At 57.4% G+C, this 25,645-nt stretch overlaps 2 protein-coding genes across 3 annotated transcripts in view; one reads left to right on the top strand and one right to left on the bottom strand.

Annotated features, from left to right (window-relative positions):
- The window catches only part of LTBP2 (latent transforming growth factor beta binding protein 2), a 64,528-nt gene extending 46,517 nt beyond the window's left edge, over window positions 1-18,011 (top strand). Inside the window, exons 12-35 of one of the 2 annotated variants that reach the window (XM_035539264.2) lie at window positions 561-791; window positions 1,350-1,372; window positions 2,191-2,230; window positions 2,615-2,710; window positions 3,472-3,597; window positions 3,893-4,021; window positions 4,246-4,365; window positions 5,265-5,384; window positions 5,555-5,677; window positions 5,890-6,015; window positions 7,869-7,991; window positions 8,301-8,426; window positions 8,525-8,647; window positions 8,865-8,996; window positions 9,977-10,102; window positions 10,921-11,064; window positions 11,252-11,443; window positions 11,561-11,641; window positions 12,227-12,355; window positions 12,571-12,711; window positions 12,872-13,039; window positions 13,537-13,812; window positions 14,052-14,201; window positions 17,110-18,011. In XM_035539264.2, the coding sequence (XP_035395157.2) occupies window positions 561-791; window positions 1,350-1,372; window positions 2,191-2,230; window positions 2,615-2,710; window positions 3,472-3,597; window positions 3,893-4,021; window positions 4,246-4,365; window positions 5,265-5,384; window positions 5,555-5,677; window positions 5,890-6,015; window positions 7,869-7,991; window positions 8,301-8,426; window positions 8,525-8,647; window positions 8,865-8,996; window positions 9,977-10,102; window positions 10,921-11,064; window positions 11,252-11,443; window positions 11,561-11,641; window positions 12,227-12,355; window positions 12,571-12,711; window positions 12,872-13,039; window positions 13,537-13,812; window positions 14,052-14,201; window positions 17,110-17,276 (3,212 nt within the window). In that variant the 3' untranslated portion in view covers window positions 17,277-18,011. The remainder of the gene's footprint in view (window positions 1-560; window positions 792-1,349; window positions 1,373-2,190; window positions 2,231-2,614; window positions 2,711-3,471; window positions 3,598-3,892; window positions 4,022-4,245; window positions 4,366-5,264; window positions 5,385-5,554; window positions 5,678-5,889; window positions 6,016-7,868; window positions 7,992-8,300; window positions 8,427-8,524; window positions 8,648-8,864; window positions 8,997-9,976; window positions 10,103-10,920; window positions 11,065-11,251; window positions 11,444-11,560; window positions 11,642-12,226; window positions 12,356-12,570; window positions 12,712-12,871; window positions 13,040-13,536; window positions 13,813-14,051; window positions 14,202-17,109) is intronic. The other variant, XM_050710772.1, reaches the window with a different exon arrangement.
- A 586-nt stretch (window positions 18,012-18,597) lies between these two features.
- Window positions 18,598-20,998, bottom strand: NPC2 (NPC intracellular cholesterol transporter 2). Its single transcript, XM_035539266.2, has 4 exons — window positions 20,833-20,998; window positions 20,519-20,626; window positions 20,052-20,224; window positions 18,598-19,413 (listed from the first exon to the last, which is right to left on the bottom strand). The coding sequence occupies exons 1-4, from the start codon at window positions 20,909-20,911 to the stop codon at window positions 19,327-19,329; spliced, it is 447 nt and encodes a 148-aa protein (XP_035395159.1). The 5' UTR covers window positions 20,912-20,998; the 3' UTR covers window positions 18,598-19,326.
- Between the last annotated feature and the right edge of the window lie 4,647 nt (window positions 20,999-25,645).

The raw sequence follows: 25,645 nt of genomic DNA, 5'->3' as shown, positions 1-25,645 counted from the left end.
GCTTGGCAGCCCTTTTGTCTCGCTTGGCTTCCCTCACATCTGCTGCTGGAGTGGGGGTGAGTTCAGCATGTCTCAGCGTGGGGTAGGATGGGGAGGGAAAGGCACAGAAATCCTCAGGGCTGGGAAAAATCTTCTGGTGGTTTGTGTAGAGCACCTTGAGTGATGTGCGAAGTGTTCAGTGCCTGGGTGCCAGGGGGTCGCTTTTCTCTGCTCCCTCAGTCAGACTGAACCTTCTCGTGGCGTGACCCCTTCCTAGCAGTACTGACCTGGGGGAGAGATTTAGGTTTTGGGGTCCAGGAGTGCCAGCCAGCAGCTGTTGAAAATATCTTCTGCTTGATGCATCCACCCACTGCAGCCAAGATGTGTTTCTGTCATGAGTTAACCCTTAGAAATCTCCAGAAAATGATTGGATGGGAGAAAGCGGTAGCTGCGTTCAGAGACACCTGTCCATTTTCACTCTTTGCTCCACACGTCCCACCATCATGCCTGGGTACTGTAGGCACATCTGCCTGTGATCCCTGCATCAACCTCTAAAGCTCTGATTTGATTTTCCCTTACAGAAGCCTTCAAGGAGATTTGCCCAGCAGGACATGGCTACACCTACTCCAGCTCTGATATCCGCCTGTCCATGAGGAAGGCAGAAGCAGAAGAGCTGCCCCTCAGCCTGGAAGAGCAAAGGGAGAGCAGCAACTGGACGTTAGACTGGACAGCAAGGAGACAGCAGCTGCAGGACAGCTTGCGCGGAAGCATCCTGCAGGCATTACCCCACCCTGGCATCACGGCAGGAGAGGGTAGTGTGAGGTTAAAGCTGCTCCATCTGGGTCCCTGACAGGGGAGGGCAATTCCCAGGTCCTACCGTGTCCCCATGGGTCATCTTGTGGCTGATGCGGGCTTTCTACATGTGTTTGAATATGCAAGGTGTCCTTCAGCCCTGCAGTGTTCCTGGGGCACGAGACACAACCTCTTCAGGCCTTTGGAGGAGAGGTTGAGTGCTTCAGGCTCCCAAGACTGCATCTTTGCAGTTGGTGCTGGCTGGCCAGGCTGCCTCCCGTGGGACCTCAGCTCTGCGTGGGAGCCCTGGCACTGCACTCCTTCAGCTTTTGTCCAGTACAGCTGGGGAGAAGTGTGACTGACTGCTTGTGCCAGCAGCTGCTGGGGTGAAAGCTCCAGGGGCCTGTGAAGTGCCAAAAGAGTCCGGGGCTGTTGGCTTTGGGAACAAGCTCTTACAGGGGAGAATGAAGTACTGTGAGGCAGTGTCTTAGAAGTGGGATGAGATTAGAGCTGCCAGGGTTGGAGGAGGGTGCCTGCCTGCCTTGTCTCCACTCACCGTGCACTGTTTCCCTTTCCAGGTGACGTTTCTCTTGCTGGTCAGGTGAGTAAGGTTTGTCTTGCCAAATGTGGCAGGATCATACAAACAGGTGATGGGGAGTTTTGAAATGTGGTCAGAGGCAGCAGCAAGTGAGCAAGTAGCTGCGCAGCCTATCCCCCTGGCTGCGTTGCAGTGGCTGGAGGCTCTGTGCCAGGTGCCTGCCCAGCCCTTGCTAAGAGGCTGTTAGCTCATACCAGCAGGAGCTGCGGGCTCTGCAGCGCTAGTTCATGGCCTGTGACCTCCAGTTCACCAGGGCTGGGGTAGCAGCTCCAGCTGAGGGACGAAGCACTCACTCCCTGCTGCCAGACCAGCCTGGCTGCAGCTGGGGACACAGGACTCCACCAGTGGAGCCATCTGGGGACCGATTCTCTGCCAGGCTCTCCCGCAGATGGGCTTCATTATTATGAGCCTGACTTGAAAACTGTGTCTCTTGATCCCGGCCATCATTAGAGGCTGGGTTATATCTCACCTCAGTGCCTCTGTGCGCCCCCCCCCACAATAGCCCCTGAATATACTTGTGGCTTCTCTGAGAGAGGGGACAGCACACTGCCATTGTCACTAGACATGGACTGTCCTTTCCCAAGGACACAGGAAAATCTCAGGTCAGGGCAGATATTTGAACCAAAGTTTCCAAAGCTTTTGAATTTGAAGCAGAGCTGAAATGGGACTGCTGTTGCTTAGCTGCCTCTTTTCTTTCTTATGGAAAGGTCCTCAGAGTGGAGAGACAGGTTGTGCTCAGATATCCCCTTGGGTGGGCATGGGACACGGCATCTCAGTTACATACAAGTGGTTAAAGGCAGCCTTGTGTTTCTGTCCCTCAGGTTGCTGCTGGTGCCACCCCAGAGCCCGCCACGCGCAGAGGTGAGCACCCGGCTGGTGGGAAGGCAAGGTGGGAGCGGTGCTGAAGGGGAAGGGGCAGCAAGGAGAGTGTGATGGCTTTGAGATGCCATCGCCCTCAGAGATAGCACCGGGCAGGATGGGCTCCTGGCCATGCCGGGGTGACTGATGGGCGGCTGCAGGGGTGCAGGAGGTGTTACTTCTCCAACAGGCCACGCTGGCTCTGCAGGGAGTGCGCGGAGGAGGTTAAATAAGATGACGAGGTTTCTGCAGCCACCCTGCTGCCCCACCCTGGCTGTCCCAGGGATGTGGGCACTGGGACACCCAGCACTGGTGGGCTTTGGGTGGACACTTGTACCTGGGACCAGGGGCTGGAGCTCACCTCTCCTTCCTCATTGCTCCCCTCAGCAGAGGAAGAGGAGTCCCGGCGTGCTCCTCCCCAGCCTGGCCCCACCACCACCTGGGCTGATGCTGCTCCAACACAGATGCCTGCCCAGGGCTCAGGTGCGTGTCCCTCCCCTGCCTGTCACTGCAGGGAAATTATGTCCTAAGCTCCGTGCCAGAGCTCTCTCCCTTCCCGGCTCTCTTCTTTTCCCACTTAACACCCGGGATTGCCATCCCAGCCCTGATGGCGTGTCCCAGCCCCGCTGGCGTGTCCCAGCCAGGGGAGGCCAGCCGGGAGCAGGGATGTCCAAGGAAGACCCCGTCTGGGAGCGAAGCACTTGGTTCTCCAGGCCCTTCCCTGCCTGCAGCTCATCTGCCGGGCAGCGAACGCCAGGCCAGGGGGGTCACGCGCCGGCGTGAGCTGAGTCACCGGGAAGCAGGGTGGAAGGGGCGGCATGTGGCTGCTGGGGCGGCTTGTTTACCGCGCAGAAAACAAGAGGGCTGTTGTTCCAGGGCTGCCTAAGCGTCTGGGAGCTCGGCCCTGGTCCTCCGCCTGGGGCTGGAGCACCTTTGGGAGCAGGGCTGGCGGAGGCACCTTGCTGAGGAATGCGCCTCCCTCAATAGCCTTTTGTCTGGGGTTGGTCTGGCCCTGGGATGGGGTGGGGGGGCGATGCTGCTGCCTTCTCCTGTGCCCTGCTGCCCCCCTGCTGTCTGCACCCTGCTCAGCAGGGCAGGGGGCTCTGCTCTCACCCCAAAAGACGGCCCCATCCTCCAAGACCTCTGGCACGCATGAGGCTGGCCAACTTTATCACCTCCCCTGTGTGGGGCTGAGCACTGCAGGGGACTGGTGCAGCCCCCAGCCCTGTGCTCTCTCCACCCAGGGGCCAGTGGCTGTGCCTCTTCACCTCTCGCCTGCGGAGCTGGTGCTTGTGTGCTCACCCCAGACGGATACAGCTGCTTGTGCCACCCGGGCTATGTGTTGCACCCCAGCCATCTCCGCTGCATCGGTAGGTCAGCACCTCCCCTGAGGTGAGGGGCGAGGAGGGCGAGCAGGGCCAGAGGAGCCTTGGGGTGGGGGACTCCTGCTGGGACCAGCTCCCCCAGCCCTTATGCTCAGGGCAGGTTGGAGGAGCAGGGCCTCCCTGCCAGGTGTCAGTAGACCCTTTGGTCCTTCAGGCTCTTGGGGCAGGCTTTCTGGCATCTCTGCTGAGCCCTGCCCACCCGGTGCACTGTGGGGCTGGTGGGGGAGCGGCAGGAGCTGCTGGTGCTGACAGCCTGTCTTCCCTCCTTGCCTGAGCACAGATGAAGACGAGTGCCTGCAGGATCCTTGTGCTGGAAAAGGTCACTGTGTCAACAGCATGGGCTCCTATTTGTGCCTCTGCTACTCTGGGTACACCCTGGTTGTCTCGGAGAGCAAGCAGAGCTGTCAGGGTAAGTGGTGGTCTCCTGGCACCGTGCTGCCACCTCCCCAGGGTCTCCCCATTCTCCCTCCCTTGTGCTCTCTCATGTGCATGCACACGTGCGTACACTGACCACTGCTTCATGGTGGTGGGGGGTGGTCCTGGGATGGGCAGACTTCAGTAGGTGGAGCAGCAAATCTGCACCCAGCTCTGGAGGGGGAAGGCTTCAGGACTTGTCTCCTTCTGTGTTGCCAGATCAAGATGAGTGTGAACAGCCCTCTACCTGCCCAGGACAGCGATGCGTCAACACCCCCGGCTCATACCGCTGCGAGTGCAAGGAGGGCTTTGCCATGGGGCCCCGAGGACAGTGTGAAGGTGAAGCTTGCTGCTGCCTGTTTCCCTCTGTGCAGAGCTGAATACCTCTCCTCGCTGAGGGGTTGTTCCTCCTGGATCAGAGGACAGATCCGCCCATGTTTGTCTGCCCTGTGCCTCCCCTGATGGCTGCCTGTCCCCTCCTCTCCCTGCAGGACGGACAGGCTTTCCTGGGCTCTAGGGGAGATTTCTCCTAACATCCTCTCCCACTTCCCCAGGGACAGCCCCCTTGGCACACTGGGGCCAACCTAGTGCCAGCTTTCCTCTCTGGGAGGTGATGCCCATACGTTTTAGTGCCAGCTTGACTCTGTCACCAGACCCCTGTGCTGACAAGTGGTCTGTGGGGAGAGCAGGCTGCAGAGGCTGAGGCCACCTGTCCCAACGACATCCCTCTCACTTGGCATGACTGGGGCCCTTCGGAGCACTTGACCTTGTGGACGCATGATGTGCCTGATCAAAGATCCCTTTTCCCTCAGTAGCTCGTCTCTAACAGAGAGTAGGAGCATATTTTAGGGGACAATAAGGGGAACAGGGTATGCACAGAATGCTGCTACCCCTGCATGGCCTCCAGGAAGCACGTGCCTTAAGGACTTCCTGAGCTGGAGGCTGTATCCTAATCATAGTTATGAAAGTCGATGGCAAAGCAGCTCTGCTTTGCTGATCCCTTTCTGTGCCCGTGCACATTCCTGGCCTGGCAACATCCTCTGGCAGCGAGTTTTGCTGCTGGATTGTCAGCCCTCAGGTGTGGGTGTAGTATCCTTAGTGCTTATGAGAAGCATTCCCCAAGCCCTGGCAAACCTGTCTCACTTCCTCTTGGGCACCCCTGTCTCAGAGTGGGACTCTGAGGCTCCAACTGCAGGGGACATCCTGAAGGAGCCTGCAAAGATCTTGTTTCTTGGCAGATATCAATGAGTGCGTGGATCCCAGCCCTTGCCCCAATGGGAAGTGTGTGAATACCCCGGGCTCCTACAGGTGTGTCAGCTGTGCGGATGGCTACCGGCCCAGGAACGGGAGATGCATTGGTGAGGACCTCGGGCTGGCCCTGCGAGGCACCCTCGCCCCCATGCAAACCTCAAAAAGAGCCAGGGGCACATGCAGCACGCTTGTCTAGCACAGTGCCCTCATGACTTGGGTCGTGGGGACGGACCCGAGCACACTTCCATGCCATGTTGCCCTTTTCCCTGTCACGCAGATGTGGATGAGTGCCTTGTGGAGGGGACCTGCGCCCACGGACAGTGTGTCAACCTGGATGGCTCCTTCCGATGTTCTTGCTACCGGGGCTACGAGGTGGCACCTGATGGGAAGAGTTGCCAAGGTACCGAGGAGCTCTTGGTCCAGACCCAGAGCCCCCTGACACGTCACACACCCAGCCCGAGGTTTCCCAGTGCTCTTCTTGAGTGCTTGGCTCTGGCCAGGTCCTGACTCTCTGGACCCCATGTTGGCTGTTTCCCTCAGCTTAGCTGCCCTTGGTCGTGGTTTCTCCTTATTCTTCCCACTCACCTCACTCTCCCTTGTGTGCTTACACAGACATCGACGAGTGCACAGCCCGGGCTGCCTGTCCCTCCGGACTCTGCCTCAACACCGAGGGCTCCTACTCCTGCATGGCCTGTGATGCTGGCTACACCGTGTCCAGAGATGGCAGCGTGTGCGAAGGTAAGGATTCCCTTTCCCAGCGACAGAGGAGCGGGTGCTAGAGGGAAGGAATACCCAGGAGGGGGAGAGACATAGCCATGCCTAGGTTGTTGGTAGGGCCTGGGGACATCCTTAGCCTCCAGATCCTTCTGCAGCTGTTTAGCTTCCCAGTCAGCAGATAGCACGGGGGCCTACAAGTGGATGTCACCCAGGGCAGCAGGAAGGAGATCTCCCTCACCCAGGAAAGGGATGGGGGAAGGACTCACTGATGAAACTCCTGGACTAATTGCCACCTGAGGAATGCTGACAAAGGCCAGAGGAATACAAGGGACCCTGGATACATGGGCAGAGACAGGCTGTGTGTGGTTCAGTTCAGAATCGTGTGCCTGGGAGCACGTGTCCCGCATTTAGGTCCTCAATAGAGGAATTTCTCTCTAGAGAGCTGCAGAGCTCTGCAGCTTGAACACAGCTGTCAAAAAACACCCAGGAAGATCTCACCTTTGATGTGACTCTCAGAAGTTCCCCTGCATGGGGTCTCCACTTGGGGAGGCGAAGAAGGCTCCCCCCCTTCTCCTCTGTGTTAGTGCCTGAGAAACCGAGTGTGAAATGAGGTCACTTTCCATATGATTTTTGTGTGCAATGGGAGAGCTGTGGTTTGGTCCCCTTCCATCTGCCCTCCCCCTTTCCCAGGACTCCACATGACCCCCTTCTCAGCCACCTTGCCCTGGCCGTGTCACGAGGGCACCTTATCAGGGTTCGATACTGTTTGGGTCACGCTAACCCAATGGCAGGATGGCACGTTCTTCCCTGCCTTGGCTCGTGGCCTTGTCTGTGGCTCTGGGTTTCATATTTGAAAAACGATAAGGGTTTTGTGATAGTTTTGTGATAAATAAACTAGGTTATGGTTCATCTCCAAAAGGATTCAAGAGCATCGCTACTTGCAGCCCTCCGAAACCAAACGGCTGGACACCCTGCCCTGAGGAGGGAGGGAGCAACGCTGCTTTATGCCTGGGGCATGCTTGGTCCTCCGCAGAGAGGAAAAGAGGGTCCTTTCCTTTGCCATGGGGCTCAGTGTGGGGACTTGTCTTCTGCCCTTGCCCCCACCTGCAGAGCTTGTGGTACGGGGACAGGTGACTGGAGCGGTCCTGAGCAATGGGGCTGGCGGAGGCTGGGCCAGCTTTGCCAGGAGAAGGGCATCGTAGGCCGGCCTGGCCAGTAGGAAGGCAGAGCCACAGGACGTGTGGCTGGTGCTGGGTTACTTTCCTGAAGCCTGCTCTGGTGCAGCTAGCTGAAGAGAGGGCTTGTCAGCATGCGTGGCTCTGCGCTGGCCTCTTGGTGGTGGTGGTACCCAGCACAGAGCTCTGCTGGAGGCGGGCGCTGGGGCGCCTGCCTCCAGCACCGTGCTGGGTTCAGCAGCACCCCTGTGTTCACAGAATCATGGAATGGTTGGGATTAGAAAGGACTTCTGGAGGTCATCTGGTCCCCCTGTGCCAGCAGGGCCACCTACAGCAGGCTGCCCTGGACCATGTCTCCAAGGAGAGAGACTTCACAGCCTCTGGGCACCGTGTCTCTCACCTGCCTGGAGATGCTTTCCAGGATTATTTTTCGTTAGGGTTAGCGTCGGTGTGTGTGTGCTCAGCTCGGGGCTGGGATCCAGTTCCCGCTGCCTGCAACAGGCAGGTGAAGGATGTGTGCTGACCCCTCACGCCCCAGTAACAGTCCCTGCCCTCACCTCACTGCGGCAGCTTGCACTGGAGGGCAGCCCGAGCCCGCTTTGCAGGCTGACAGCGGGGTGATGGCTGCCCTGGGTGGGGACCTTCCAGTGGCGGCAGGAGCTGGGGCCTCACTCTGTGCTGTGTCCTTCTGCTCGGCAGACGTGGATGAGTGTGAAGACCCCGCTGTTCAGTGCCGGGGGGGAGAGTGCAGGAACACGCCAGGCTCCTACGAGTGTCACTGCCCAGCTGGCTTCGAGCTCCTCAACGGCACCGTGTGCCAAGGTACGAACCCCATCCCTGCAGCCTTCTGGGTCTGGGACATGCAGCGTCCCTACGGATCCCCTTCTTTCTTGACAGGGAGGATGCCAGTGCCCAAGCAGGTGATGCCACCATGCACGGCACACCCATAAGGCCGTAGCCAAACGCAGGGTCACTGAGCTTAGGGAAGGTCTCTCCCTCCGTGGCAAGAAAGCCAGGGGCCAGGAGCCCTGTGAGGGCAGCCTGTAAGAGCCCGTGGAGAGGAGAATGTGGCTCAGGAACAGGACGTCCCCCAGAGCTGGGTGGGTGGCTCTGACTCTGTACCTTCTGCAGATGTGAACGAGTGCCTGAACAGCGAGATCTGCAGCCCCAACGGTGAGTGCCTCAACAGCCACGGATCCTACTTCTGCATTTGTGCTCCCGGCTTCTCGAACACGGCTGGCGGAGTCAGCTGCCAAGGTGGGTTGGCGGGTGGTGAGGGACATACGTCAGGTCCTGCCCCTTGCTCCTTCCCCTGCTGCAAGATCCAGCCTGACGTTTTGGGCCTGATTTTGCAGATGTGGATGAATGCGCAGACAAATCCCGGTGCTCGCAAGGCCAGTGCCTGAACACAGAAGGCTCCTACAGGTGTCTCTGTGAAAATGGGTTCAAACACTCCCAGGAGACTGACGACTGCGTAGGTGAGAGCTCATCATTGGGGAGATCAGCCCCTAGGATGTGGGGGGACGGATGCAGCCAGGGAGGAGGCAGTGCTGGCTCCCAGCACCCAAACTTGCCTCATAAGGAGGACCAGCAAGGGCTGGGGGTCTCTGGCAAACTGAGCCTGACACAGGCTCAGCCGTGAGCAAGCAGGGACTCCATTTGACCGTCCCTGTCCCTTTGCCCTGCTCCCTGCAGACGTGGATGAGTGTAAGGAATACGGGGATGCCATCTGCGGCACGTGGCGGTGCCAGAACAGCCTGGGCTCCTACCGCTGTATCATGGGCTGCCAGCCCGGCTTCCACTGGACGCCCCTGGGTGACTGCATCGGTGAGTACAGCCTGCGTGGCCCTGTCCCCTCCCTGGCAGGGACAGGGTGGCTGTGGGACATCTCTGCCAGGGGCGCGGGGGAGAAGGAGGAGGAGGAGGAAGCATGTGGCCAGTGGGGAGGCAGATAATGCCGAGAGTTTGTTTTCTTGGCTGAGCTGCCTGCTTGTGTCTAGACTTCTCTCTTCCTGGCATCTGGAACAGACACTGCATTGTGCTGCTTTCCACTCAGGGAGAGTCCTGGGCAGGTTACAGCCATCCCAGGCTTGGGGCTGGACCACAGCTCCCAGTAAGCTGTGCTTGCTGGAGTGACTGCCTGCACCAGTCACCTGCATGGCAGCGCTGGGTGAGAGGAAAGCTGCCACCAGCAGTGTTGGGCAGGTCTGGGTCTGGAGCTCAGGCTTCAGAAACAGGCAAAAGGAGAAGTGCAAGGGGGGTTCTGCAGTTTTCCTGGTTCCCTGTGGCTCAGAGAAGGCTGCATCAAGGAGGAGCTGCTGCCAGCTACTGAGCTCGGGGCTGCGCCAGGACTCTAGTGGCAGCACTGTGGGAGCACTGGGCTCGGGGCTCTGACCCCTCCAGGGAAGTGTGCCCAGTGCAGCAGCAGGAGGGGAGTGGGATGCTCATCCCCAGCCCTCTGCGCTTGTGTGACGCTTCAGTTGCCCCCTTGTATCTACCACTGACGTGAGTCAGTAGGTTCTGTGCCCCTTTACACCACTGCAGGGACTTTCCCTCCTCTCCCCTCTACCAGCCACATCCTGTGCTTCCCATCTTCCCATCCATTTCCCACTCCCACCCTGCCCCTGTCCCCCTAACACACACACTCATGGTAGGGTGGTGAGCAGGGCGACCATATCCAGTCCCTCGCATCAAAGTGATGCTTGCCCTAATCCCCAGCCTTGGGGTCAGAGCAGAAGGGGCTTGGCTGTGTGTGTGTGTGGCGACATCGGGGTCCTGGGCAATTGCTCTAACTCCTGCTGCTGCAGACATAGATGAATGTGCCAACGAGACGCTGTGCGGGAGCCACGGCTTCTGTGAGAACTCGGACGGCTCCTTCCGCTGCCTCTGCGACCGCGGCTACGAGAGCTCACCCTCCGGGCACTACTGTGTCGGTGAGTCACTTGCTGGGTCCCTGTCCCCTGCCATCACTCTGCCAGGTGGTGAGGAAGAGCCTTCAGCAGATTGAAGACCGGTGTGGTGGTGACCCTGGTATGTGGTGGCTCCCAGGGCATGGACAGGGACAGCATCCATGCATTGAGAACCCCAGGCACAGACAGAAGAGCCTCTGGGGGCAAAAACCCTCCTGTGCTGTCCCTTAGGACACCAAACTCTTGGGGCTGTGAAGGGACAGGTCTCCATGAAGGAGCAAAGGCTCCCAGTGAAAAGGGAGGCCTGCTCTGTGCGGGTGCCATGGAGCTGCTTAGGGGCTGCAGACACGGAAGGGACTAAAGAGGTACTTTAATAGGTGCCTGGAGGAAACAGGCAGGGTGTAATACAAGGGAAAATGTTTTCGGCATGAGGACGGTCAGGCGGTGGAAGAGGTGCTCAGGATGGTTGTGCAGTTGCCATCCTTGGAGGTTTGCAAAGGCCAACTAGGCAACGCCCTGAGCAGCCTGCTTGGCCCATAAGTGACACAGCTTTGGGCAGGGGGTTGGCCTAGAGACTTCAGCTGATGGATTTTTGACCTCCTTCAAACCTGGCTGATCCTGTGGTGCTATGGCTCACAGCAGCTGGAGTTCAGGCTGTCTGAATGCCCCGAGAGCAGGGCAGGAAGCTCTCACCATCCTTGTGTTGAGCCACGGCACAAACGGAGCTCCCAGCTCTCCCCTAGCAGCTTCCAGCTCCCCACCAAAGGATGTCCCAATGCTGCAGCTGTGCTCTCCCCTCCCACCCCATGGGCCGGAGCCCATCACTCCCCCTTGCTCTGCAGATGTGAACGAGTGTGAGCTGATGGTGGCCGTGTGTGGGACCGCGCTCTGCGAGAACGTGGAGGGATCCTTCCTGTGCCTGTGCCCCAGCGACCACGAGGAGTACGACACGGAGGCCGGGCAGTGCCAGCCACGAGCAGCCATGGGTGAGAAGCAGGCAGGGCAGGAGCGTGGCAGCCCCGGCTGGGGTGAGGGAGAGCCGAGGAGGTTGCGGGGGTGCCAGGGCCATGCCCATGCAGGCATGGGAGAGCTGACTTCTGGGGAGAGCCGAGGAGCCTGAAAGCGGGGACCTCCTGGCTGTGGGAATCCCATCCCTGCTCTGCTGTCTTCCAGAGGGCCCCGAGAGACATGCGGCCCAGCCCTCCGACAGCGCGGAGCGCAAGCAGTGCTACTACCACATCAGCGACGTCCGCCTGTGTGACAGCGTCCTGGCCAAGAACGTCACCAAGCAGGAGTGCTGCTGCACTGTGGGGGCAGCCTGGGGTGACAACTGTGAGACCTACCCCTGCCCCATCGCGGGCACAGGTAGGACGGTGGCCCCGCCACCCCCAGGCAATGCCAGTGCTCTGCCCACCAGCTTGGTTGCACTAACGAGCTGTTTTCTTTTGTCCCATCTCTCCTTGGCATCTGCCCCTTGGCCAGTGGAGTATCAAGAGATCTGCCCTCTAGGGAAGGGCTATGTTCCCCAGGAAGATCTGCTCTCAGGAAAAGTCTCCTTCACAGGTACTAGCATCGTTTCTTCCACTGGGCAGAGGGAGGGCGCTGTGCCAAGCCCTGCACGGAAATGGAGCCCCAGAAATATCTCCCCGGGGCTGTGGTGGGGGGTGCTGACATCCTGCTCGGAGAAATGGATGCTTTCCTCCCAGCCGGAGAAATTACAGACTGTCAGTACCACCGAGCTGGAAAGTGCCTCTTCCTCCAGTCCTGCCTCACTGCTGGCAGTGACCCTTTCTCGGTGGAACACTCCCATGCATATTTCCCACCAGGGATGGGGTCCAGTAAGACACAAGCCTTCCAGTTACTGATCAGTGTTTCTAGTGGCCAGCTGGCTCAGACTTTGACACTTCATCTCCATGAGTTTGTGTTCTCAGCCTTCCAGAAACACGAGTGCATGTCCTATTTGTGAAAGCATCCGCTAAAAGAGCTCCCCATCATCCCTCCTCCTGCTCAGCCTGCGAGCACTCACAGGCATGAGGCGGGTGGGAGAGGCAGGGGGCTTCTCTGGGGACCTCAGGGTGGCCCAGTCCGAGGAGCCACGTGGCTGCACTCCCTGTGACATGCTCGCTCCTCTTTCCCCCCCTCTCTCAGACATGGATGAGTGTGAGACATTTGGCTCTGAGTTCTGCCGCAACGGACAGTGTCTGAACACGGTGCCGGGCTACAAGTGCTTCTGCCGTACGGGCTATTTCTACGACCCCAGCAGGCTCGAGTGCATTGGTAAGATGGCCTCAAAGAGCAGCGGGGCCACCACTGTGTGGAGGGACAGAGGAGCTGCTGCACCCATAGCTGTCCCTGCAGGGCCGGGTCTGGCCAAGGGGCTCCCTGTGACCCTCCTGGGGATGGGAGAGGTGGCAGGCAGCGTTTTGGCAGGCAATGGGCCCCGCTGCCCCTGCCTGCCAGCCTGAGACCGCTCTGTCCTTGCACATGGGCAGATCAGGACGAGTGCCAGAATGAAGTGTACTGCATCAATGGCGAGTGTCTGAACACAGACGGCTCCTACCACTGCTTCTGCAGCCTCCCGCTCGTGCTGGATGCCACTGGCAACCGCTGTGTGAACCTCTCCGGCAGGGCAGGTGAGCCCCAGCACCCCTTCACCCATCCCACCCGCAGCGGGGTCACCCCGAGAGGGTGCGGGAGGGAATGGAGCCGGGGCGTGTGGTTGTCCCCCCAGAGCAAGGGAGTGGCACCCTTCCAGACGATTTCCACAGCATCCTTTGCTCATGTCGCTCGCAGATGCCCTGGAGGAGTATGAAATCCACCTGGACGTCTGCTGGCAGACTGTCTCTGACTACATCTGCCAAGACCTGCTGCACGGCGAGCAGACCACCTACACCGAGTGCTGCTGCCGCCTCGGCGAAGCCTGGGGCCAGAACTGCGCTCTCTGCCCCCACAGGTCCTCTGGTGAGCGGGGCAGCATGGGCGAGCATCCCCTGGCAGAGCCAGGGGGACATAGCTGCAGCCAGGGCTCCGCTTGTAGCAAACCTCATTGCCAAAATGAGCCCAAATGAGCGGGCTGCCCTGCCTCTCCAGGGCTGAGCTGCACCAGTGGGGCAGGACGTACCTGCAAACTGGTTTGAAAAGGTCAGAGGTGTCTGAGGGGAGAGTTGCTCCGTGCATCATGCTGCTCCCTTCAGGTCTCACAAGGACCAGCCCTGATCACCCTTGTGAGAGGAGAGGTTCCCAGACCGGGATGGGAGCACACTGGGGATTTGGGTTCTCACTGCTCAAGGACTTGCTGGCCCCAGACAGGAGCTGGTCTCCTTCAAGACAGTCTCCCAGCAGCAAAATATGGAGCTGCAGCTCCGCTGAGGCTTTCCTGGCCTGGTGTGGATGCACCCTCTACAGCCATACCCCACCTCTCCTGAGCTCTGACCTTGCTTTTCTCTCACTCTTTGCAGCTGATTTTGCTTTCCTGTGTAGTGGGGCCAGTGAAGACAGTGACAGAGGGGCTGAGGTCCGAGAAAGACCTAGGTATGAGTACGGACCGGGCTTGGAAGACCCTCACTATGGCCTTACCAGCCCAGACATGGGCCCCTACTACAACTACCTGGAATCCGAATATGGCAACCCCGATGCGGGCTTCCCTCGGAGGGAACCCAGCAGCGAGTTTCGCAGCAGCCCTTTCCACCACGGCCCGGGGCGGCCCCCACCCCGCTACCTGCCCAGCCAAACTGGTGAGTACTGGGAGACACAGAGAGCTGCCTTCTGGTCCAGCCCATGTCCACAGGGGCTGCCAGGCAGCTCCCACCCCAGCAGGGATGCTCCAGGATTGCCGCAAGCTCTCCCCCCAGCTCTGCTCCTGGCTGCTCTCAGTTTGTCCCGGCCCCACCTGCACCATCCCACCACGTGCCTGATGTCCCCTCTGGCCGGTCGGGCGGTCACCCTGCTCTGACATCCCCTTGCCACCCTCCAGGTCTGTATGAGGGCTTCGAGGGACTGCAGGCTGAGGAGTGTGGCATCCTCAACGGCTGCGAGAACGGGCGCTGCGTACGCGTCCCAGAGGGCTACACCTGCGACTGCTTCGACGGCTTCCAGCTGGACATGACCCGCATGGCCTGCGTGGGTGAGTGGCTCCCCGTCCTGCTCCAGCTGGGGCGGCCCCGGCATCCCTTATCTGCTGCCGCTCTCTGCTGGTGCTGGCTGGGACGGTTGTTGGAGGCTTCCCCGCTCCGACGGGTGCTTCGTGGCCTTGGAGCTGGGAAAGTTCCCCCCGGCATTGCAGCCTGCCTCTGCTCTGCCAACATCAGGGCACCTCGGGGCATCAGGGAACAGGGGGAGCAGCTGCTCACTGCCTTCTTTGGGTAACACCCCTGTGCCTCGTCAGCTGCTGCTGTACTTCTGCTTGCTTTCCTCTAAATCCACCCTGTCCGACGAGCCAAGGTCTCTAAAGCTTCTCTCATCATCTCTACATCCCCACAGTGTGTCTCCATCGTTTCCACAGCGCAGCTCCCCAGGCCAGCCCGAGGCACCCAACAGACCAGAAGAAGTCCCCCTCTTTCCTTGGGCAGGGCACTTACTGCAGCTCCCACCACCCTTACTGCACAACACGATTGTGCAACTGCACACGGAGCCTGTGGCCTCTGCTTCCCCACAGGGCAGAGCAGCTGCCTAACCTATTGCTCCCACTTCTGCAGTTGTGCACGGTTTCCCTTTCCTGGGCTGCAGGGCTTTACACTCGTCTTTGGTGAACTTTGACTTCTCCAAAGGGCTTCTCTGCTGGACCAGAGGGAGCCTGAAGCCCCAGAGCACTTGCAGCCTGAGATCACGCACAGGTTTTGTGAGCACGGGGAGTTTTCCTTTGTCCACACTGATTGAATTGAATGGAGCAGGGGTCAGGATACATTTTAAATGGCTTTTATTTTAGCAGCCAACTATTGCTAATTATCTTTTGGGTGCAGCTTGGTGACCCATTGTGCAATTGCCATACTTTCATCTTGCCCATATTTTCTTGGTCTGGTTGAGCGTGTCATGTGAGAGCGTGTTGAAATCCTTACCCTGGCCAAGACATGTTATATCCACTGTTCCTCCCTTATCGGACAACCAGTTATCAGGTCAGTGAAGGGAAACAGATTGGCTTGACATAATCAGGCCTTAACAGATCTGCACCAACTATTTAACTACCCCGATATCCTCTGGGGGAAGGAGGGCAATGACCTAATCACTCAGAAACCTGCTCTGTTTAAGTGGATGGGAGTGAGTAGTCTTTAATTCTGGATTCCCCCCTCTCTGTCCTCAGAGCTAGTCACCAAATTTCCCCTTCCTCAGGTCCCTTAGACCTCCTTTATCCTCTCCCTCAGAGGGAACTGCTGACTTCCCAGTGCAGGAGCACTAAGTATTTGAGGATAAGTTGCGGCAGACCTTTAGCAATACGGTTGTGACAGCTTTACCTAACTAATTGTTGAGCTCCTCCACCACGATATTGCCTTTCCCTCCCACAGCCTGCCCTGTGCTCCTGCCCCCTCTTTTACATACTTGAAACGTCCGCACTGGCTCTGGTCACAACGAGCATTTTTCTGATGGCTGGAACAAAGCCTGCAGCAGCCGCGCCAGCCAGCTCGGCATTGTCTGGCTTTTGTTTCCTCCTCCGATAAGGACCAGGCCTACATTCCCCATTGTTTCCTGCTAATGTATTTACGGAGCCTTTTCTTGTTGCTTTTTCTGTCCTCGCCTCGCCAGCACTCATTTCACACTGGAGCTGTTATTTTTTTCCCTGTCCGTTCCCCTGCATGAGCTGTCACGTACCCGCATTACACTGCAAGCCTTTGGAGGGCTGCTGTGGCTGTGGGGTGCGTCCCGTCAGCTCGTCCAGGTCCCACAGCCCTGCCTGGTGTAGGACAGCCCCACGGCTCGGTGCACACTGCTAGTACCTCGCTGCTGCTGCTGGCCTTCGGGTGCCTCTGGCCACAAGCACTCGCTGTGCTGGGGGCTGCTCTGCCTGGCTGTGCTGCCGAATATCTCGGGCTTCTGAGCGAGCACATCCCGTCCGTACGGACGTTCTGGTCCTGGGGGTTGGCCCAAGTCCCCCGTGCCTGCTCGGCCATTGCTTCGGTTGCCTTATTCCCCAGACTTTTGTCTCACATTTCCCCTTGCTCTATTTCTCGTTCCTCCTGTGACTTAACGCTTCCTCACAACACAGCTGCAGGTTTTGCTTCCAGCCTCCCTCTGTCAGACAGTCCCGTCCAACCCAAGGTCTCTGGGGTGGCCGAGCTGTTCCTGCTCCTGGGCTCTGTCACTGCTGGGGCACTGCCGTCCCTTGGGAGGACGGACGAACTGACCGGCTCTCCCAGCTCCTCCGCTCTCATCCCCTGGGTCTCAAAGTACCTGCTGATCTGTGGGGATAAAGCTGGAGTTTGTGGTCAGGGGGCTCAGGCCTCCACCGGCCTCTCTGCAACTTCAGGAAAGCTGCATCGAGCAGAGCTGCAGCAGCGCGGCTGCCCCCAGGGCTCGTGCAAGAGCACTTTGGCACAGTTTGCAGGTTAATAAAACAAGCCCTTGTTTGTGCAGCCCGAGGTTCCTTTGTGTTCTGGTCCTGGAGGTGATAACTGGCCTCTCAGGGTCACCATCATCTGCCTCCCCAGCCTTGTCAGCCCAGGAAAGGGCGTTTTCCAAGGCTGGAGGCGGCCTTTCTCCCAGATCTCAGGCTAGCACAACTTGTCAGTGGGAAGCTGCTGTGCTGCCTGGGGGGATGACCTGCTGCTTAGCACAGGGAGCCCCGTATTGGGGCTCCATCCTTTACTGGTGGTGCCAAATGTTGGGGATGTCACGTGCAGGAGCTCTGCAAACGAGCTGATCAAAGCGGTGAGCCAAATGGGTAGGGTGCAGCCCAGCATGATGGAGGCTGGTGGGGTCACGGTGGGCAGCCTGGAGGTGCTTGGGGGACACTGAGAAGCCTGAGAGGGTTGGCAGGGGCACAAGGAGATGCTGGGTCACGTCATGCCACTGCCTCATCACCCCCCTTCTCCTCCTTGCAGACATCAACGAGTGCGACGAGGTGGGCGGCCCCGCGCCCCTGTGCCAGGGCGGCACCTGCGAGAACACGGAGGGCTCCTACCGCTGCCGCTGCTCGCCCGGCTACGTGGCCCTGGCCCAGCCCCACCACTGCGTGCCCCAGACAGCCCAGAGCCTGGCAGCAGCGTAGCTCTAGGGGAGCGGCGGTGGGGGTGCTCCCCTCCGGCAATGCTGCTCCGGGACCCGGCGGCGCGGAGAAGGGTCCCCGGGGCTGTGGCTGCTTCCGAGCCCTTCGCCCCTTCCCCTCCAAAGCGCACAACTCCCTTGCCACCTTTCTCCTGGCTGCGCCCGCCAGGGCTGAGCTCCCAGCCTCTGTACCCCCGTCCTCACCGCCAGCCCCCGCTTCTGCCACAGCAGAGCCCTCCCCGGCCTGGCCCCCCCTGCACCCACCACCGTGCCACGCACCGCGGGGGCTCGCAGGACGCCTTCCCCCGCCACGCAGCCCCAGCTCCTCCCCGCACCCCGCAGAGACTGGGTTCGCCTCCCCACGGCGAGAGCATCACTGCTGCACTGAGCTAGCGGCGAGCCTCCCCCGCGCCACGGGTCCTGCCCCCGGGGCACAGCCTTGGGGAGGACAGCCCCGGCTCCCCAAAGCTGCTGCCCAACCTCACGACGTGGTGGAGAGGCTGGGGGACCCCGCGGCCGGCTCGCCCTACAGCTGTCCCAGGCGCATCCCTAGCCCTGCATCGCGCCTTCGTGCCCGTGCTGGCTGGGGGTGAGTGGGCAGGGGGGGTGGCGGTTCCAGCTTCGTTTCTGTAAAGTTGATGGTGACTTTTTTTTTTTTTTTTAACCGAGTCTGCTGGAAACTTCTCTCATGTTGTTAAATAAAACATTTATTTTGGGCCCTGCGGCTCAAGACACTGGGGCTGGGTCAGAATTGTGCTTGTCTTCCCTCTGCCAAGGGATACCAGCTCACTCCTGGCTGAGCAGAGAGCCTTGCCAGGCCAAACACTCGCTTATCTGCCCCAGCCCAGCACCAGCTGCAGGAGCCAACTCCAACCCCCAGGGGCTGCGCGGATTTGGCCGCTCACACCCACCTCCTTCCCACACAAAGGAGCTCGCAGGGTAAGCACTAACGCTCCTGCAGCTGGCAAGAGCCCCTGAGCAGGTCAGGGAGCTAGCTGCTTTTCCCACCCCCGAGCCCACGTTAGGAACGCTTTTTGCCCACACTGCATCGAGCAAAGCCACGTCCTGCACAGCCACCTCCTTCGGAAGCCTTCGCACCGCTCCAGCCCAGTGCAGGAGCAGCAGGGCAGGAGCACGGCCAGATGCTGCCAGCTGGATGCTGCAGCAGTCAGCAGCGGTGCACGGCTGCTCACAGGTCACCCTTAAGGCCGGCACACCTCCACCCGGGTCTTCAGCCAAGAAGTATGACCAGACCAGTCCCAGCTTCAAGATGCCCAGCCACTCTGCTTGTCCTCCAGCCCTCCACCTACAGAAGACAACGCACGCCGTTTTTCTTTAGCCTTTATTAAAAGGAAAGTTATAAAAAGAGGTTCAGGAGCTCCCAGCAGCTCCTGGTTAGCTGATAGTGCAAACCATTGGTTAGAGAAAGAATCATCCCTGCAGACACTGAATGCCATTTGGCGTTGCATCCACAAAAAGGAAGTTTTCCCAGCCACAGTCCTGCTGGCCCAGCGGCCCAGGACAGACTGCGCTGCCAGCTCAGGAAAAGCCTCCTCTTCTTCCCTCTCCTTCAGCTGTAAGGGTGGAAAACACAGGTCCCAGGAGCATCCCGGTCACAGTGGAGCAGGAAAAGCGCAGGAGGGTGGATGTAGCCAGCATTCTACAAGAGGCACTGAAGGATTACCAGGTAGCAGCTCAGACATTAGCCAGGTTCACTGCAGAGAAATTTCTTTGCGAGGACAGACAGCTCTGTTTCAAACTACTGAAGTGCCTCCACAGAGAACCTGGAGGACAATGCCCTAATGCTCAGTCTCTCTTACTGACAGCAGCAGGCACTGCTCCCCCTTGAGCTGCTGTGAGAACACACCAGAGGGCTCTTAGAGGAGTAAGAGCCCTCTGCCCACAGCTGACCCCTTGCAGGAACACAGTACTAGCTGCTCAGAGGCTGCAGAGCTCTGAAGGAAGCAGTAAGAAATACTTATATAAAAGAATTTGGCCTGTGTTGTCTTCTCTCTGTTTCTCCCCTCCCCAAGCCCTACGAATGGCAGGGCTCCTCAGCTGGTGATCTGCACTGGTATCTTCCAGCAGAACAACATCTGGTCCTGGTCGTCCACCAGCTCCCACTTCACAATCAGTTTAATCTGAAAGAGAGGAGAGAGAACAGGGAAATGAGAGTGTTTAGAAGACAGCAAGGCAAGGACAGAGGGCAGTTTCAATCATCTGTTCAGCAAGGAAGTCCCAATAGCTCTGTGGAAAGAGGACAGAGCTGGGGCACTGCCCCAGCCACATTAAGTAGGCCACGCATGGTGACTCCTGCAGTACCTTACACGGAAGGAAGGTTCTGCTGTGTGACACAAGAGACTTCCACACACTGCACTGAGAACCACACTCTGAATAAGCAGAGTGGAAACAACCTGCGGCATCCCAACTGAACTGCATCCTGGAGCTCAACACCCCAAATCTGACAGCATTTGGCTGAGAGCAGCAGGCTCTGCGGGGAGGCTACATATGAAACCAGCACTCAAGAGACAGATACTTGGGCAGCTGACGCCACTTCTCAGCAGCTGGAGCTAAGCTGCTTCCTCTGCTGGATCTGTCCCAAAACAAGAACTAGAGACAGAGGCATGCTCATAGCAGAAGTGACACTAGGTGGCCTGAAGACTCTTGTAACCTGCTCCCTACTACCGGAGGACAAGGCATCCCTCTTTAGAGGCGGGTTGTGGGACTGCCCCAGGACAACGGTAGCTATGAGGAGCAGACTGGGTTCCTGCTTACTTACACTAGGGTACTCGCTCTTCACAGGGAGCTTATTCAGGTAGCTGTAGGAGTGGCCCTTCTGAATGGGGCACTGGATCCCAGACTTGCATCCGTCAGGCTCAGGGATGGGAAATGGTATGTCCACATGCAGCATCTCGCCGTACACCTTTGCTTTGCTGCCCTGGCTCTCGATCTCTGCAGGACACAGAAAAGCATGAGCGTGGCACCAGAGCAGGGAAACGCATTTCTGTGTTACGGCCTCCCCTAGGACGGCCTTGCCCAGAAGCCACAGAGAACACACTAAGCAGTGCTCTTGCTCCTCAGCTACTTCTCCCCACCCAGAGCCCCTCTCCAGTCATCCCAGCCACCCTTCCCTGTTCCCCTCCAACACCGGGACGCAGACGCAAAGGTTTTCACCCCCTCTCTGCCCACCCCGGTGACCCCGCAGGGTGGCAGAGAGGCACCCACCCACCGCCACCCCATGCTTACTGCTGGAGAAGGTGACATTGATGCTGTAGGACGTCCCCTTGACGAGCTGGCAGGGCTGCGTGGGACAGGGGCTCACGTTCACTTCTTGGATGCTTCCGTCTTTGGAACCTGCAAGGACGAGCAAGGGCCGACGGTCGCACGGCCCCTCCGGCGGGCAGCACCCGCTCCCCAGGGGGTCGGGGCCGAGCACCCTCCGTCCCCCGTGGGCACGGCGCCTCGCAGCACCCTGCTCTGCCCCCGGAGCACTGCCCCGGGCCGCAGGCGGGCCCCGCGGCGCCTCCCCGGGCTCCCGGCGGAGCGGGGCCCGGCCTCACCGCAGTCCACGAAGCGGAGGGGCTCGGCCAGGGCGGCGGCGGCGAGCGCCAGCAGCAGGGCGAGCGGCGGCGGCACCATGGCGGCGGCGGCGGGACGGGACGGGGACGGGGAGCGGCGGCGGCGTCACATGAGCGCGGCGGGGCCGCCCCGGCCCGCCCCGGCCCTCGGCTGGGCCCGCCCCGGCTCACGGCGCCGCCACGGGACGGGGCCGGCCGGGGGCGGGACGGGGCCGGCCGGCGGCTGAGGGGAGGAGGATGAGGGGTGGGGGCCTCGGGGGGTTGGGTCCGAAGCGGGTGGAGGTGAGTCCTGTTTCCCAGACTCCCGAAGTGCCGCAGGCTGCCAGCTTGGGGCCGTGGGTGCTGACACAAAGCAGATGTTTGAAACGCCTCGGAAAGCGTTTGGCCCAAGCTACAGCGTTTCCCCAGCTCACGTTGCAGCAAGCTCCACTGGGCCGTGTCCAGAAGAGCAGACACGGGCGCCTGAACGCTGCTTTGGGGTTTGGTAGGAGCATGGCACGAAGCAGCACCGGCACAGCCATCCCCCTCCAGACCTCTGTCCCACCGCCTGCCTACGCGGCATCAGCTGCGCTGCCAAGTGACTCGGAGGTGAAATCCCCCACACCTTGTGCGGGTTTTCCACAAAATGTGTCAAAGGAGAAACCCCATTAGCAGAATGGAGTGGGACTGGTTGCAGTGAGTATCTCTGCAGAGTCATTTAGCTCTTCAGAAGTAAAACGAAACGAAAAGGCACCCCTTCTTTCTGAAAGGAGAGCAGGACTTACGTGTGTGTGTGGAGAAGTTCTGAATAAGCATTCATTTTGTAGAGGACACTAGCAAGCAGAGCAGAAAGCCCAAAAGGCCCTGCTCAGATTAAGTTGTATATTTAACTCCACCTGGCACACTTCCTAACTGACCCACAGAGTCCTTCCCTTCTGCATGGGAATTTGTGCCCTTCGGAGGCTTTCCTTCTCTCCACCTCCAGGTCCTGCAGATGGAAACAAAGCCGCTTATCTGGCTGCCAGGAACAGGAGTGCAATCAGTTCAGAGCAACATCATATAAACTACGCTAACACATGCACAGGATAAGGAGTGTCACGCTTGGGAACAAATTCCACGATACATTAAATCAGGATTCCTTCCTGTGAAACTGCTCACCAGATGTCTTTGCTTCACAGACGCAGCAGTAGCAGCAGCAGAGACTGCGTACGGTTCTAGTTCAAATCTACGTGCATTTCAAGGGCTTTGAACTAAAAATCATTGAATCTAGGATCAGAATTAACACGTCTCTCCCTCCCCAGAACTGGATTAATAAAAAAAACAGAGAAGTTTAAATTTATAACAGTACAGACGAGGCCTTTACACAAGAAAGAAGCAGCTCCTGGCCCGTTCTTTTAGCACATATCACATGTAACCATCATGCCGGTTTTGCAGGAACAGCACTAAAGCTCAGATTCCGCAGGGCAACATAATCAGCACAAGCCTAACAGAACTTGCTTTCAGGCACATGTCCCTTTCGACATCTGATACAGCACGCGGGCCTCAGGTCATGACAGAGCCCACCATTTCACCAAAATACTTCAGAAGGACTCAATTCAGCTGTAGGCTGGTCTCGTTATTCTGCAGACAGGCAGGCGGCAGAACTCCCCCCAGATTACCGCCATCACGCGGAGCTTGTGGTAAGGCGCAGAAACTCTGGGAGAAAAAGAACGTTAACAGACAAATTCTTCCCAGCAAGACTGATACTCGAGCTCTTTGCTCAGGAAACCCAACCAACTCTATTACATGGGGAAAAAGTCTAAGGTTCCACTTTATGAGCTAGCTACACCCAGTGAATGTAAATTCCTGTAACAGCACTGTGCTTGCAACCCAGTAAACAGATACACCTGCAGGCACTATAGCAGCAGCGAATGCAGAAGTCGTATTCTCAAGAAAATACATATACAGGGACTAATCAATTTCTACTCCTCTTTTAGCCAGAACAAGCTCCTTTTGCTGTAGATCATCAGAATTCAGACCCAAATGTGTCACGAGCCACTCTTGCATTCAACAGCCATGTCAGAGGTTTTAGCATCAGCTGTTTCTGAATCACTGAAACAAGCTCAGTTTTCCACTGAAACAAGTACAAGATGCCTTAAACATACACGTTGTAGAGGAGATGAGAGCAGAATAGCTGTAGAATTCAACTCACAGGCAAACCTCTTCAATACAGCGTGCTTTAAGAGAGCTAAAGGAATTCCCCAAACCTAGGGGATGCAGACCTGAATAAAGAGGGGAAAACAAAGTATGATCAAACCTAAAAACAGATTACATCAAGCTATCAGCAACCACAAAACCAGCAAAGTCACAGGCTAGGAAGGAATAAAACGTAGGCTGTAACTCTGGATGAGACAAAAACACCCCCTTGCTGCATAGCTGGCAGAAAGAAAAAGTAATTACTGATAATAAAAAGGTGCAAAGAAATAGCTGTTCTCCTTAGTTACACAGACCTCTACCAGCCACTCAGAACATTTGATCCCAGCACCTGAATCACTCATCAGAGTAGTGGATTGTTAATTAGACTAAATTAACTCTGACTGAGGCCAGCTCATCTCTCCCTCATTTTCTCAGCCTGCAATAACAGTCTGACCAACATCCAGAAATGCCTCGAAGATACTTGTCACATTTCTGACACTCAACGCTGGTAAAACTGAAGGCAGCTAGAAAGTAAGAGTGTCTATTTTGGGGGCTATATCAAATCCCCAAAAGGTGTTTGCAGGCACAGCATGGGGCCATGCAACACCAGTGATAGTCCAGTACACCCTGCAGAAGAAAAGCCAGTACAGTGTGGGAAGCAGGCACCATCCTTCCCCCTTTTCTCCCAAGAGTTCTTGATTTACTCCTCCACAGGTCATCTGCTTTTGGGACACCACATTGATAATAACTCAAGAAACACCCCCAATGTTTTTAAAAGCATCAAGTGTTCCATTCTGCCTGATCTGAGGATTCATCAACTGTTTGCAGATAACTGGATTAATACCAGCTCCTCTGGGCCCCTGCCTGTGATGCTTTCATGGTTTTATCAGAACATCATTAGAGTTAACCTCAGACTGAGAAAAAGTAAACAGTCCAAACCAGTCTTTATTTACATGTTCAGGGTGGTATAAATAAGCAAAAGCACGTGGTTGCATTAGTTTAAAGCACTGGCCCCTCTCAGCCTGGCAGACACATTCACCACTAAGCTGTGGGAGTGAGGCTTTTAGGATTTATATACATGAGACTTAACTACATGTTTACTACTGCAGTCACTTTACCACGCACTTGATTTCTATGCATATGCCAAAGAAAATACTTCTGCTTCCAGGAGACTGTAAGTCTCTGCGTGGAACTGCCAACTCCACGCTTAATGGACAATAACTTTGTCAAGCAGATCTCATTTTGGATTTAAGCACTTCCTTTGCCGCTGCTGGGCTGTGGGGAGGTCAGGCTGTTCTAGACATTGCCTTTTTCTGAGCAAGGCGTGTGAGAGAACTAACAGTCACCAAGTCCCGAGGTGCACTGAGTTTAAAGGATTCCCTCTTGCTGGGATGACTGGTTTTCCTCCGTCATGCCACTGTACGACTCTCCACAAACATCACCAGGGGTGGGGGAACGAGATTGCGGCCTGGAATTCCTCCAGCAGAAGCATGTGAGGAAGAATGAGATAAAGACTCCTTTAACCATGAGCACATCTTTGAGGAACAGGCCAGACTACTGTCACATGTCAAATGGTTGGGCTTAAGAGAGAAAAATTAAGTAGGGCTGCTCAGCTTAGGGCTGCCAGACAAGTTCAGGACTTAGGTGAGACAAGATGATTTGCAGCGCTCTTGGTACAAGTTTTTTAAGAGGAAAAGTATCTTCAACAAAATACATGTAGCTTCTTATTAAGCTCGAGTTCCTTGCTCTGACTGTGAAGAGTTAATTGAAGAGCCATTAAACACCTACACAAGTTAAAATAAGAGGCAGTAGATATGAGCAGAGGGGGCCTGGGAGATGAGAAGTGCTGGTACTAACGCAGGCTCCGTGCTCCAAAGAGGAGGTGAAACCATGGAGATTGCATCTGGGAATTGTGCCTTAGATGCCCATAGCTGAGATGAACACTCGGATCTGCACAATCCTGTTGGATCCTGTTCTCACAGAAGAGACGCGAGGAGCAAGAGGGGAGGACTAGATGGAATTGCAGAGGCATGCATACAGCTGAGCACGCATTATGTCTGTGTTTGCCATACCAGAGTCATAAATGCTGATCTAAAGGAAAACAGACCTCTACAGGGACTGCTGAGCTTACTTAGATATTCTCACCTGATAAAAGAAAGCAAAACAGAAAAGCCAATATCAGGAAAAATCCTAAAAAATCCTTGAGACCAGGCCCTGAGTTTATTCTTCTGTTTGCGTAATTCCCCCTACAATGGCATCTTGATCCCTATCAGGGTCTCTGGGTACTACTCAATGTAAATAACCCTCACAGCTAATTCCAGTGCAAACACGCTCTGTCGAGAAGCACTGCGTTATTTGCCAACTTATTTTTCTTTCGTGAGCTTTGCTGCTTTCGAAAGCAAAACCCTTTCAAGGACAGGCACAAGTTCTGCGCTGACGGGCTCAGCCTATTCCCAAACCCGAGACCGTGCTGACACAGCCACATCAAAACGTCCCCTACAAGGGAGTCCCCCACCGCCTGGGGCAGGCAGGGGGCAGGAAACCCGTGGCAAAGGACAGACACCTGCTGAAAGGGTCAGGGCGGCCCCTCACGGCCGCCATCATCCCCCCCCCAGCCTTGCAACGCTCCCCCCCGTCCCTT

The sequence above is a fragment of the Cygnus atratus genome, chromosome 5, assembly GCF_013377495.2.
Source record: "Cygnus atratus isolate AKBS03 ecotype Queensland, Australia chromosome 5, CAtr_DNAZoo_HiC_assembly, whole genome shotgun sequence".
In the NCBI taxonomy this organism is placed as follows: domain Eukaryota; kingdom Metazoa; phylum Chordata; class Aves; order Anseriformes; family Anatidae; genus Cygnus; species Cygnus atratus.
The sequence above is the reverse complement of the archived record's forward strand: the minus strand, read 5'-3'. Positions and strand labels throughout refer to the sequence as shown.